The 14,260-nt window shown below is 45.2% G+C and overlaps 1 protein-coding gene across 1 annotated transcript in view; it reads left to right on the forward strand.

The window, feature by feature from the left end:
• Scrn1 (secernin 1) overlaps positions 1-14,260 on the forward strand; it is a 67,190-nt gene that overhangs the window by 17,856 nt on the left and 35,074 nt on the right. The window contains exon 2 of the mRNA XM_048440376.3: positions 1,361-1,520. Within this exon, the coding sequence (XP_048296333.2) occupies positions 1,362-1,520 (159 nt within the window). The 5' untranslated portion in view covers position 1,361. The remainder of the gene's footprint in view (positions 1-1,360; positions 1,521-14,260) is intronic.

Genomic DNA, 14,260 nt, shown 5'->3' on the forward strand with positions numbered 1-14,260 from the left:
CTTCACTAGGCCTTTAAGAGTATTTAAAGTATTTAAAGCAGAGATCATGATTGAAGGCATTCTTCTTTTCAAAGCTGCTTTGGCAGCAGTGTGGAGGATGTTTCCAAGCGGGAAACAGGTTTTTCAGAAATTCCCAAGGGCCTCCCATGTGATCCTGACTAGAGATGCTGGTGCTGGGTGGTGGCTGCTCTGGGAAAAGGAATGGCTAATTCCCAGAGGGCTGTGGGAGATGTTGAAGCAGATGGTAAGGATGGCTTCTGATGGTGCCCCTGATGGGATGGATGTGGAGCTGGCCCTGAGATCTGGGGCAAGGGGCCCAGTTTGAGAAAGATCAGCCTTGTACATCAGAGAGGAGCTGGGTAGAGAGGGGTTGGAAACTCGAGTTGAGAACTGAGCTGGACTTAGCTGGCCAAGTTATTGGTGCAAGGAGTCTCTGGGCATGTGTGCATCCCATCCCTGCCCGGAGGAAAAAAGCACGCTAACCCAGGAGTGAATAGAGGGTGAAGGAAAACCCTAAGTACTTGTATATTATACCATTGAGGCAGAGTAAAAATTATTTCAAAAGAGTGGTCCTACCTTTCCTATCTCCAAATCATTTTCCTCATAATGCCCAAATCTGTCAAGGGATGGCCACCATGCATCTCTGGTCCAAGGCACTTCTCCAAGGGAGAACTGGCTCACTGCATCATTGCCAGCTCTATATGTGTGGGTTCAGACAACTGCGGGTCAGAAATACAGCATGGGGGAATTGCCTTTGAACTAAACATGCACAGGCTATTTCATCTTATTATTCCCCCAAACAATATAGTATATGAATTATTTATGTAGCATTTACATTGTGTTAGTCATTCTAAACAATCTAGAGATGATTTAAGTCTGCAGGAAATATGTATAGGTTATAAGCAAGTACTGCATCCTTTTAAGTGAGGGACCTGGGTATCTCTGCAGGGTCCTGGCATCATCCTCCTGTGAATACCAAAAGACAACTGCCTATCATTTATTCATATGACAGATTGCTGTGTGTGTGCACGTGTGCGTGTGTGTGCATGTATGATGCTGAGAACAATAACCTCATTTCCTTTCTCCTGCATGACTGCTCTTTTTTTGGCTGCCACTATGGCCTGTTGCCAACTCGAGTTTACTTAGCCCCATGAAGGACTAAGCATGTGTGGTCTCTGCGGCTGTGCAGTTCTCCTTCAGAGTCCCCAGAATAACGCCAGCCAGGATGCTGGTCTGAGTTAGCTGCAAGCAGATCATTGGTTAGCCTGCAGTAGCTACCGATGTGCGACCCAAGTGCAGGCAGTTGGAGTGTCTCTTGTCCAGCCTGCTGCCATAGTCCTCCTTGCTCTTCTCGTTGCAGGATGTCTGGCGCACCTCCAAGTTACTGTTTTGTGGCGTTGCCACCTCGAGCCAAGGATGGTTTGGTGGTGTTTGGGAAAAATTCAGCCCGGCCTAGAGATGAAGTGCAGGAGGTTGTGTATTTCCCGGCTGTTGATCATGAAGCGGAGAGCAAAGTTGAGGTAAGTGGTAAGGTGCGGCCCCTCTGCTCCTCCGGACGTCGTCTTCTTAGGGCTTTACCTCTAACCGCCTAGCTTCTTCCCTGGAAGCCTGCTAGCCTTCCAGATGGTCATGTTGTTTTTACTAATTCCGTTTTTCATGCCGATAGGCTTGTAGCCTAAGCAACAAGGGCACAATGGAGAATTCTGTATCCACTCTGGTCCTTGATTTATGGTTAAGGAAAATATATAATTCCAAAGACAAATCTGTGAAATTAAAAATGGATCCATTGACGTCTAGCTTGCCTTCTTACTTTGTTTCCTTTTTCTTTATAGAAACACCTCATTTTGGAAGACTTTTTGTTCCTTTGATTTGTTTAGCCTTCTGCAGTGGTTTAAGGAGAAATGTCCCCCATCCATTCATTTATCACCAGTTGGCGATACTGTTTTGGCAGGTTATGGAACCTTTACAAGGAGCAGCCTTGCTGAAGGACGTCTGTCACTGTGGGTGGGCTTTTAGTGTTTCTAGCCTCACCTTGCTTCTAGTTCACTCATCTTGCTTCCTGTGTGAGACCGAGGTGTGGTCTCTGAGCTTCCTGCTCTAGCCATCCGCTGCCCTACGTCTCCTACCATTATAGACATATATTCCTTGGGATCTGTTAGTCAAGATGAACTCTTTAAGTCGTCATCATGTGTGTAATAGATCACACACAAGGAATATGCATCCCCATTTCTTTCTGAGCATAGTCCCCCACTTCCTTTACTTTACTTTCCCTTTTCTAAGGCAGAGCCTTGCTGCACAGCTACACTGGCCTTGAACTCACAGCTGCCTCGTCTCGACCTCTGAGTACTAGGGTTACATGTGAACACCAATACAGCAGCTCTGCTTTTCTCTACTTTGCTTTTCTTCCCCGCAACAAAATTTGTATCATGGTGTATTTGTTATTTCTCTGTTGCTGTAATAAAACACCACTATCAGGTAGGGTTTATGATTCCAAAGGGGTAAGAGTGCATCACCCTTACTGTGGGAAAGCCTGCAGCAGGCAGCATGGCGGCTGGTGCAGCAAGCTGAGCGTTCCCATCTTGAACTGAACCCAGGAAGTACTCTTTGCACATGGTTTTTAAAATTCCAAAATAGCAAACCCTCCCTCAGTAACATATTTCCTCTAGTAAGTCCATACCTTCTAAACCTACCCAAACTGTGCCACCAGCTTGGGACCTAGTATTCAACCATCTGAGCCTATGGAGACATTCTCATTGAAACCACCACACTTGGAGATCAGAAAATACAGTATACACGACATATACTTACTTCTGTGTTCTTTATTGGGCAGTGTTACAGTCAGTGGCTATGCCAGTTGACCAGTTTAATCAGATCCACATTGCTGCTAGATGCTGGGGTAGTTTTCTAGTGCTTGGCTGCTCCCAGAAGTGCCGGATGAATAGTTATCTTTTATCTATGTCTTGTCTTTTGTATTTTTATTGTGCTAAAAATTGTTCATCACTTCCTGTTTCGAATGCTTTAAGATTTTATTTTTATTAATATTTATTTGGGATACTTGACTAGGAATGAGATCTGGGCCACGAGCTAAGTACACATGTAATGCTGGCAAATGTAATCGTACTTCTTCCTATAGGTGGTTTACTATTTTGTATGCCCACCAACAATGCATGGCAACATATGTCTCTCTGTGTTCCTAGAGTGTTGTTATTGGACTTCATGATGGCTATCTTATGCTAATTTTAAATTCTGCTATTTTACCAAATTTCTTTTTCAGTTGTATCAGCTTTTGCTATCGATTCTTTTGGCGTCTCCAGGCGTCCTGTTATGGCCTCCACGTTGCGATACTTTGATTCTTCTTCTATTTCTGATTATTTTCTTGTCTCATTGTGTTGGCTTCTATCTTGAATGCAATGGAGATAGTGGTGTCCTTGCAACTGACCCTGATGAAGTGGAGATGCCTATAGACATTCACATCGGGATGCCGGTGTAGGGACTGAGGCTTGATTAATTTTGTTATAGTAAAATCTCTGTGTAAGTTCCTATTTAAAATAAAAAAAAAACAGCTCAGAGGCTTTGCTAAATTCTGTTGAAGATCCTTTAAAAAAAAAAAAGAAAAAAAGAAACAGTTATGGGGAGATTGCCTAATGCCTTCCTTTCTATTTCTTTGACAAACTGAGCCATGTTTGCATTCGTGGGTTATGCTTCTTAGTTATGGTGTTTTTTGTTTGTTTAAATGGTAGTTGTTAAACGATTAAGAATTTATAGAGAAAAAGGAGGCTAATCAAGAACAAGCTTTATCTACATCTATACTCTTCAGTGTTTTATGGTGAAGACAACAAAAGACTTTTCTCATGCCCTACCTGGTTTAAAGGCACAGTTACCAATGTGTCTAGTGTTTCCTGGACACTGTTTCTGCTTCTCTCTGGTCATGTGTACATTAGCACCAAAAGGCAGCAGACCACGATGAGGAGTTGCCTATTCTGAGGAAGGCGGAGTTGGGAGACTGTATCCCATGGGGCTTTCGACAGGACCGCTTGCTTCTTGAGTTGAGCCACTACCTAATCCCTGTCTCCTATCTTCAGTGGGACACTTATGTAGGTGAAGAGAAAGTGTGAGTCTCTCTGGTGAGCGCCTCAGAGTCCAGAGTCTATTCCTCAGTGAGTGAATAGCTGTGTCATTTGAGTGTGGATGTCTTTTCCAGGAACAGGGAAAACTGCCCGAATGACGTTTCCTGGCTCGAGTTATTGTTGCCTTCTCCTGCCTGCTTTCATGAATCTTTAACTCCCGACCTGACTGCAGAGACCTAGGAACTGAAGCCATCCCGTGGTTTCTACAGGATGGAGTCAAACCCCAAAGGCAGCGGTTCCGGTTTCCATCCCCCATATCCTTATTTCTCCCCAGCCGAGGGGTGCTTGGGAGTCTGCACCATTCACTCTGACGTGAATGAACCTTGCTGCAGGCTGGTGATTGCTCTGACCAGTGGCTCATGCAGCAGTGCTGCGGAATGTTTTCCAGGGCTTAATAATAAGATGTCGTTTTTCTCTGTCTCTCCTTGTCTTTGTGGACTATATCCTATGAACTCAGTCATCTGTCATGCTGGGAGGTATTAAAGTAGTCCATAAACACAGGGCAGGTCCCTCAGGGGTAAAACCTGAGGCCTGATAGTCAACTACCAGCATTAACTGCCAGTAAGTGGATGAAAGACGTTGGATCCAGCCCTAGACAGTGGGGTGGAGACACAATGTCTGGCTGCTTGCTATTCACATGCCTGATTCAATGAATCCATGAGCACAATAAACGGTTGTTAGTACCATTTAGTTTAGGGGTAATTTGTTAAGTACCCATAGTAGCTATAATATTATACAAAAGCCTGGTATAATACTGAGATGGCTCAGTAGTTAAGAGGACTGGCTTCTCTTTCAGAGGACCTTGGTTCAAGTCCCAGCACACACATGCCAGCTTTCAACTCTCTGTGACTCCAATTCCAGGGACCCGGACGCCCCCTTCTTGCCTCTTCAGGCACCAGAGGAGCTTGTGGTGCACAGACACAGGCAAAACATATATACAATTAAAAAAAAATAGCTATTAAAGAAAAGAACTTCAGGAAGTTTATTTTCTTTCTTGCTAGGCAAGTAGGTACTGGCACCCTACTCTCATATCAAGTACCCTGTCAGTTGGGCAGTGGTGGTACACGCCTTTAATCCCAGCACTCGGGAGGCAGAGGCAGGCGGATCTCTGTGAGTTCAAGGCCAGCCTGGTCTACAAGAGTTAGTTCCAGGATGGCTAGGACTGTTACACAGAGAAACTCTGTCTTGAAAAAAAAGAATCTTGTCAGAAAGCAGACACAATTCTGCTCCCTGGCTCAACACACAATATGTTATTACTCAAATACGCCATAGGTTGAATCATGGCACAGATGGAGAGGTGGTTCATAATATCCAGCAGTCTCTGGGATGCCCCTGGCGTCTTCATGTTCCATACCTGTGACATGAGCTGCCTCTGTACACATGTATGTTTAACAGGTAAAATAACACCGGAGGGAAAAACCACATTCACGATCTCCATTTTGTTGTCTCTGTTGTCTGTCCACACCACTGCATGCACACAGTTCATGCTGGAAGCCAGGGCAAAGGCTGAAGTTTACCTTGCACACCCCAGGATGCACAGGGACAGCTGTCTCTGCATCCTATTGTCCGGACACTGTCTGGTGTCCCCATCTCCTCCCCACCATTTCCGTCTCATTTCTGCTGACCTCGCTTTTCTTCTGTTATTTTCTTATTGGCACAGAGCTCTCTCTGTCTTGATTATTCTTCTTGAAGGATTACCAGGAGTTTTTTTTTAAAAAAATATTTATTTATGATATATACAGTGTTCTGCCTGAATGTATACCTGCGTGTCATTCTGAGGGCACCAGATCTCATTGTAGGTGGTTGTGAGCCACAATGTGGGTGATGGGAATTGAATTTAGGGCCTCTGGAAAAGCAGCCGGTGCTCTTAACCTCTGAGCCATCTCTCCAGCCCCAGAAGTTTCTTTACAGAGCAAAACTGTCCCTACCTTATTGAAGTGTTTGATTGGATGATAGGCAGGGCTGATATACATACTGTTTAGAACTCTTCTCAACTGGCACCCTGTCCACTTCTTTCCTTTTTAAACTATTAGAGTTTTACAAAGAGCAATGCTGTGTTTAGAGGAATGTGACCGGAAAGTGGAGCTCCCGTAGAGTCCTTGTTTGTACCCTTACACTCCCCATTTCCAGCCTCTGATAGATGGATGCTGCCATGGGCTCTCTCGCCTCGGCCTCATCTGTGCTTCCTGTCTTCATCCTTAGTTACCCATTCAGCTTGTACCCTAGGCCTCAGCTACACTGAGATCTTGCCATTTATTAGACAAAAAAAAAATCTGTATTTCTCTATTTTTTTTTTATATTCTCCTATCATTGCTGGAATTGTCCTTCCTCTCTCCTAGACTCCTAGGCTTCCTTCAAGGTCCTAGTCCCATTATGTCCTCTTCCTTCTAGTCTGTGACTCCTCTCTGGACATGGAACATGCTACACGTGATCTCCCATTGTAAGTCAAGTGACACAGTTTCCTGAAGCCAACACAGTGAGTTCTGACCTGGTGATGGGTCCTGGGTTCTTGTCTTGCTTTCTGCTTTACTGTGTCTTTTGATACTCAGTTCTCTTATTTGCTGGATGGAGATCATGATACCTGCTCTCCCTGCAACCCAGGATGTTATTATAAGGTATATGAGCTGACAGGAAACAGCCATTAGTAAGCTTGAAGCAGGAAAGGGGTAAATCTGTGTTACCCCCAAGCTCCACTTCTCTTTCCCTTCCACAGCTCTCTCTCTCTCACTAGCATGGAGACTTTGTGGCTCCAGGTTTATTACAATTTACATGTTTTAGAATAAAAAATTAATTAATTAATTCTTGGTGGGGATTGGACAGGAAGCGAACATGCCATAGTGCATGTGGTATGTGAAGCGTACAGTTTGTGGGAATCTGCCCTCTTCTTTAACCATGTGGACCCCAGGGGTTCAAGCTTAGATCTTCAGGCTTGCTTGCAAATCCCTTTCCACATTAAACCATCTAGCTGGCCCATGATCTGAATCTCAAATGGCCCCCAAAGGCTCGCATGTTGAAGGCTTTGTCCACAGCTGGTGGTGATGTTGAGAAGCAGTGGCCACTTTGGGGGGCCTGGTTGGAGGAAGCAGGCCTTTGGGGGCCCAGTCCCCTCTTTTTCTCCACTTCCTGGTCACCCTGAGGTGAGCATCTGTGCCCTGTCACATGCTCCCTGCCCTGATGCTCTGCTACCCCACAGGCTCAGAGACAAGAAGCAGAGTGACCACCCATGGGAGCCTCAGAACCAGACGCCAAAGCAGACGGGTCCTCCTGTAGGTTGATTTCCTCAGGCATTTCGTCATGGTCACTGACACAGGTCCTAGTGCCAGGACTGTCGCTGGCACTTGTGTCTCAGTCTGCTTTTCAGCCTTTAACTCCGTACCGTTATCTCAGTCTCCAGTTTATTCTTGTCACCAATACAGAGTGACAACTTCTCAAAAATATTTTTGCCCCTATGACCCACAGTCACTATCTTGAGACTTCCACAGAAACACTCTTCACCATAAAGACTTAAACAAAACAAAAAGACCTCTGAGAGCTTCTCATTAAAAAAAAAAAAATCAGGGCTGGAGAGATGGACCAGTGGTTAAGAGCACTGCTGCTCTTGCAGAGGACCCAGGTTCAGTTCCCAGCACTCATGTGATAGTGATAGTTCCCAACTGTAACGTTTGTGCTACTGTGTGTGCTATGGTCCTGTACACCTAGTATTACGGTACTGTGCCTATAGCTTACTGCCTGCACTACAGGAAGGGTTTGCTCGCCAGGCAAGGGGCTGGAGATTGAAACACATACACACAGACAGAGACATGGGTCATCCTTGAGTTCCCCACGAATGCCAACTTTATTGTGTTCCAGGGAAGCTTATATAGTGCCTTCCCTGACCAATGGCCGCACCCTAGCTCTCGGGATCCTTCAGCTGCAAGCCACCAGAAACCACTCCCCTTTCTCATGCTCAGAGCAGCTGCAAGCATAACAAGTTTTTTTTTTTTTTTTTTTTTTTTGAAATTCAGGGTCTGGGGGTCCACAGTCCCCAATGCACAACCATCTATACCTCCTGTCCCAGGGGATCTGATGCCTTCATCTGACCTCCTCAGGCACCAGACTCACACACGGTGCACAAGTACATGAAGGCAAAACACTCGTGCACATAAAATTAAGGGACTAAATCTAAACCAACACCCATCTCATGCTATTTCAAACACAGAGACCCTGAGGTTCACTTAGAGAACTTGTCCGAGCATGCTAAAGGGGCCTCCTGACAATTAGTCCTTCCTTCCGTGTGTCTTTCCTTCCACCCTGCCCATCCAATTCCCCTCCCCTTCATCTTCCTATCAGTCATCCCCCATCTACCTATCATGTTGCCTAAGACTCTATGCATAAGAAATGATGCTCCCTGGCACAAGATTCTCAGTTCTAAAACTATACTGAATGCTTTTGTTCCTTTTGTGCAGTTGGAGGATGGAAATAGCTGAACTTGCTATTCTTCAGTTTTTCCATGTGTATTCTCAGTTGATAGCAATTCTCTTAGGGTTGGAGACTGGGATGGATGAGGCTCTCTTTCTTCTTGTTATCATGTGCAAGGACCATGCCGATCTCCACGCAGTTCTAATTTTGGCGTATGCACCACTGGAACGAGCACCCGTGTTTATCTTTAAAGCTCCCCTGTGCAGTCCGGGGCTGTCATATTGCTGAGCATCCCATGAGTCGTCTTTGTCTTAGGACAAGCCTGTGCTGCTCTTCCTGGATGGGGAGAGGAAGCAGGTGGACAGCGTCCTGGATAATGTTGTGCTGTTTGCGTGTCTTTATGTCTGTGTGTTTGTCTGTGGACATATGTTTGTTCTCATATGGCTGGGTCTTCTATTAGGGAGAATATCGTACCAACATTAAAATAGTGTTTCAGAAAAATAGTAAGTTTTTAGTAAAGTTCACATTTATACTCAGTGCCCATGAGAATAATTATTTTGTTTTGTTTTGTTTTGTTTGTTTTTCAAGACAGAGTTTCTCTGTGTAGCCTTAGCTATCCTGGAACTCAATCTGTAGACCAGGATGGCCTCAAACTCACAGAGATCCACCTGCCCCTACCTCTGCCTCCCGAGTGTTAGGACTAAAGGCATACTCCACTACTGCCTGGCAAGACTAATTATTAATAACAAAGTTAGATTTGACTCATAATACGTCCTGAAAGACTCTCGTGCTGCTTGATAATAAATCTCAAACCATTATTCTGCTGTTTACTGTTCCCCTTATTTTTTTTAATTCATTTTAATTAATCTTCATTTTTTTACATGGAGTAGTGTACATGGTACAGTAGCCTTAGTGAGGCTATTAATGCCCATGATTTGGGACGAGTTTTTGCTAAATTGTTTTTTTCCTCCCCAGGAGAAATATTTATGAGAAGAATAGAAATAAAAAATGACTCAATGGCATTGTTACAAGTGTTTTTTGTGAGGTGTGTTGATGCAAAAACCACAGCTCTCATCTTAAAGGGAATAGAACATAGTTTACTCTGGAGCCATCTTGAATGATCGTGACCTGGGAACACAGATGTAGGTTACTCCAAGTCCCATGTCCCAGCATGGAAGTGATTCCATGAAGCTTTATAATTTTTATAGAACAAAAAAATCATAAATCAAGGCAAGTTTAAAATACACTGGTGGGTCCACCAGAGAGGAAGTTTCCCCAACAGAAAGTTTTCCTATAGTCTCAGGACGCTATCTGATGACATTCTTAACTTTTGGAATGTTGGAAGTTAGTGGTCTGCTATGCTAATAGATTCTAAAAGGTTTCTACCTACTATTCACAAGGTGTTAGCTGGTCCAGGTGGGCAAGGAATGGCTGGCTGTTCTGGAAGACATGCTGCTTTGTAAGAATTTTCATCCAGAGCCTGAGACAGCTTCTTTTCAGGCATTCTCCTTCACAGGGACATGCATGTGCATGTATGTGTGCTTTCATATGTGTATCTGCACGTGTGTGTGCCTGTGTCTCTATGTGTTTGTGCACGTGTGCATGTGTCTGCACCTGTGTGTGTGTGTGTGTGTGTGTGCGCGTGCATCTGTGCCTGTGTATGTGTGTGTATGTACATGTGCACATGTGTTTGTGCATGCATGCATGTGTGTAGAAGTCTGAATTTTACTCCATAGGTCATTTCTCACAGCAGGTGAACACAAATCGCTGTGACATCAGGACAACTGAACAGAGTGTCACAGCCACTGGGTCAGCTAGACGCTGTCCCTCACATCCTTGTTTCCTTCTCTGCATCTCTAAGGTCTGCCCTGAGTGAGAAGTCCGATGCTCAGGGCTTTGGGAGCACAGCTTGGTAGAGGGCTTCCTTCTGGTGCAGCCTTTCCCAAACCCACTCCTCAAGCCAGGCCTCCCCCTTGACGATCCCCAGAGTCTGGCAGTCTCAGGGAAAGGCCAGGCGGTTCTGAGATGTGATTGAGGGTGGTGCTCTCTGCCCTCTAGAGTTCATTTGTAAGTCAAATAGCAGCGAGGGGTGGCGGGTGGGAAGGAATGGGACTGTGGTCTAAAACAAGCTCTTCCCTAAGCCTCGGGATCCGGATAGTACTGCTTTACCTGCTTTAAAGACGCAAGCTTCTTACATTTCTCTCCCAAAGCACATCAGTCTCCAGTCCTTTCTCTTCTGCCCTGGAAGCCTGGCTGACTCATCAGCTGTCCCTCCAAGGTCCTCACTGGTGGTGTCAGGACTGTGGTCCCCATCTGAGTACAGTAGGAAAAATACAATGGCCACATTGCACAAACAGACATGCCTATTGTGTGAGTCTCTCTTCGCCTCTCACTGGGTGAAGTCCAGTAAAAGTGTGCCCTGGAATGGTGGCGTAGGCACCCAGGAAACTGAGCTTGCTTTTTAGTTTTGACCCAGTCCCACAAGACAGCGAAGGGCTTGCTCAGCACGATGGTTGTATCCATCATTCTTTGTGGGGCCCTTTGAAGGCCCATCTCCTCTGCCCTTCCTCCAGGTATCCCCCTGAAGCCACCTGAGAGAAGGAGAACTCAGGATTGCCATAGCTGACAATGAACAGTACCTCCTGCTCAGGCAGCCTTCTATTGTTGGGGCTTTGGCACCCAAAGCCACGCTCACTGACAGACTGCTTTGTGGAAGGCAGGGTGGGAGGGAGGGAAAAACTGTTCAATCCTTTTTCTTAGCTTCCAACCACCTCTGTCATGATGCTTTTAAGTGGTGAAGACTTTTTGTATGTGTGCGCATGTGTTTGTGTGTGTGCACAATGTGCGTGTGCGTGTGTACACATACTTGCATGCACATATGGAGACCTGGAATTGGTGTCAGGTTTTCTCCCCAGTTGTTTCCATTTAAGTCTTTGAGAGACTGTCTCATTGAACATGGAACCCATCGGTTTGGCAAGTAGCAGGCATGCCTCTGCCTCTGTCTTACATGCCTCTGTCGATGTTGCAGGTGTGCTCTGCTGCAGAGAGCTTTTCTTGGTTGCTGAAAATGAACTCAGGCCCTCATGCTTAGGTGTCAAGCCTTTATCTTTCTGGGGCAGTCCCTACTCTCTGAGATTTTGTAGTTGATTGTTTGCTTTTTTTTTTTTTAACTGCAAAGTTAATAGGAATTTTGACTTGGGGCATTTATTTGCTTTTGCCATGAGAGATTTGAGATGCTTTCTGGACCTGTGTTCCTGGGGGAAGCCTCTGTACCTCAAATCCTGCTTATTCTTTTCCTTATTAACTATAGAACAATTGCTAAGGTCAATGGATTTTATTTATTAAAAAATAAAAAGAAAGAAAAGAAAAAGAAAAAGACCTCCTTCAGAGTCCGTGCTCTAGTTGGCCAGTTCTACAAAGTCAAGCTAATCACATCTGATGCAAATGACCCTTGTTTTGTGAGATTTCACTGGCACGGGTGAATAGCCAATCCATTTGAGCCTGCTGTGCTCTCTCTCCTCCCCAGCCCAGTCCCACCCTTGGAGGTGGCTGTGATTAGCTGGATTTAACTGACAATGGAGCAGAGAAGGCTTGAAGGGCTGTCACACAAGGGCCCTTGTTATTCCAGGGTTCCTGAGGCCTGTGACAAAGAGGCCTTTGGAGGTGCACGTTACAGGCTCCCCAGTGGGGTGGATTTGGAGCACTTACTCTCAGGCTCAGGAGGGGCTGACTGGGCCCATCTGGACTACTTGGGGATCCCCTTCCTAGCTCATCATCTAAATCTAGCCTGAAAAGTGTCAGGGTGGCTGCATGGATTTTAACTCCCACAAGCACCATCTGGTCTTTCTAGTCAGTGTGGTACAGATTTATCATTCAGCCCTTTCTGAGCCGTTGAAGTTCTGTGCTGTAGTGTGGTGCAGTAGCTCCCCTCCGTGCTACTGAGGGCACTGTATTGAACTGTGAACACACAGTGGGAGATAGCTTTCTATTCTCAGGCCCTTAGTTCTGTGTGGCCTCTGCCACCCAGGCCATATTAAGATTCTTTCTTAATATTCCCTACTTGACAGTCTCTGGCCAACTAGATGTATTCTTTCTAATACTTTCTGAGAACTTGGTAATTCATCCATTCATCTATCCACCACTCATCCACCCATCCACCCATCCATCCATCCATCCATCCATCCATCCATCCATCCATCCATCCATTAACTCATCCATCTACCCACCCATCCATCCATCCATCCATCCACCCATCCATCCATCCATCCATCCATCCAAGTTCATTGACTGGTCTGGAGAGATGGCTCAGAGGTTAAGCGCTTGCTGCTCTACTAGAGAGCCTGGGTTCAGTTCCCCAGCACCCACATAGTGGCTTACAACTATTTGTAACTCCAGTTACAGAGGATCTGACACTTTCTAATGGCTGCAACAGGCACTGAATATACATGGTGCATATAAATACATGCAGACAAAACAGTCATATGCATTAAATGAAAACAAACCTTTTAAAAAAGCCCATTGGTGCTTTTTAAGTTCAACGTTGAGATGTATTTATAAACTAAACAACAAAAAAAATCTTTATTCATGGAACTGGCATTCTGGCTGAAGGAGATAGCCGATATGTAACTAGCACATATAATTAAAACATAGATTATATGGAATAGAATAAGAAGCATGGTAAGGTTAATCAGAAAGGGGTTACAAGATAGCATGTGTATGAAATGGGCAGCCCCCTGTGACATGTCCTGAAGTCATCCTGATGATGGTCACCATTTGTGCATGCTCCTTCTCCTTCCCAGGCATAGAACAGGGACTGGCCTCTATGATGTCTGCCAACAGTATGTGGTGTAAACGCTATTTAGGCAGGATGGATATGACAAACTAAAGGGATGTGGGAAAGTAGTCTGAAGCCCCTTGCCAGCTGAAAGTCAGAAATTCTAGTCTAATTTACAGCATTTGCTGTGAAGTTGGCCAACATGATGACAATATTGCTTATACAATTATGTTTCAAATATATATAAAATAGCAATGGATCATGTGATAGTTACTATTAATATGAATTATCAACTCAATAGGATCTAGAATCACCTAGGAGATGAGTCTCTTACCATGCCTATGGGGGGATTGTCTAAATTAGGTTAGCCTCTGCCCATGCCTATGTGGGATTGTCTAGGTTGGGTTAGCCTCTGCCCATGCCTATGTGGGATTGTCTAGGTTGAGTTAGCTTTTGGCCATGCCTATGTGAGATTATCTAGGTTGGGTTAGCCTCTGCCCATGCTTATGTGGGATTGTCTAGGTTGAGTTAGCTTCTGGCCATGCCTATGTGAGATTATCTAGGTTGAGTTAGCCTCTGCCCATGCTTATGTGGGATTGTCTAGGTTGGGTTATCTTCTGGCCATGCCTATGTGAGATTATCTAGGTTGAGTTAGCCTCTGCCCATGCCTATGTGGGGTTGTCTAGGTTTGGTTAGCTTCTGGCCATGCCCATGAGGTTGGGTTAGCCTCTGATCATGCCTGTGAGGGATTATCTTGATTAGGTAAATGGTCAGCATTCCCTGGGCTTCAGTGCTGAACTGCACAGAAAGGAGAGAGGGAGCCACACCAGCATTCCTGGTTCTCTGATTTCCGGCCGTGGACGCAGTGTGAGCAGTTGCCTCCACCTCATGCCTCCAGGACTTTCCTGTCATGACTGTCATAACAGACTGTACCTCATAATCGTGCCCCAAATAAACCCTT

Source organism: Myodes glareolus, chromosome 6 (genome assembly GCF_982192425.1).
Source record: "Myodes glareolus chromosome 6, mMyoGla1.1, whole genome shotgun sequence".
Taxonomy (NCBI): domain Eukaryota; kingdom Metazoa; phylum Chordata; class Mammalia; order Rodentia; family Cricetidae; genus Myodes; species Myodes glareolus.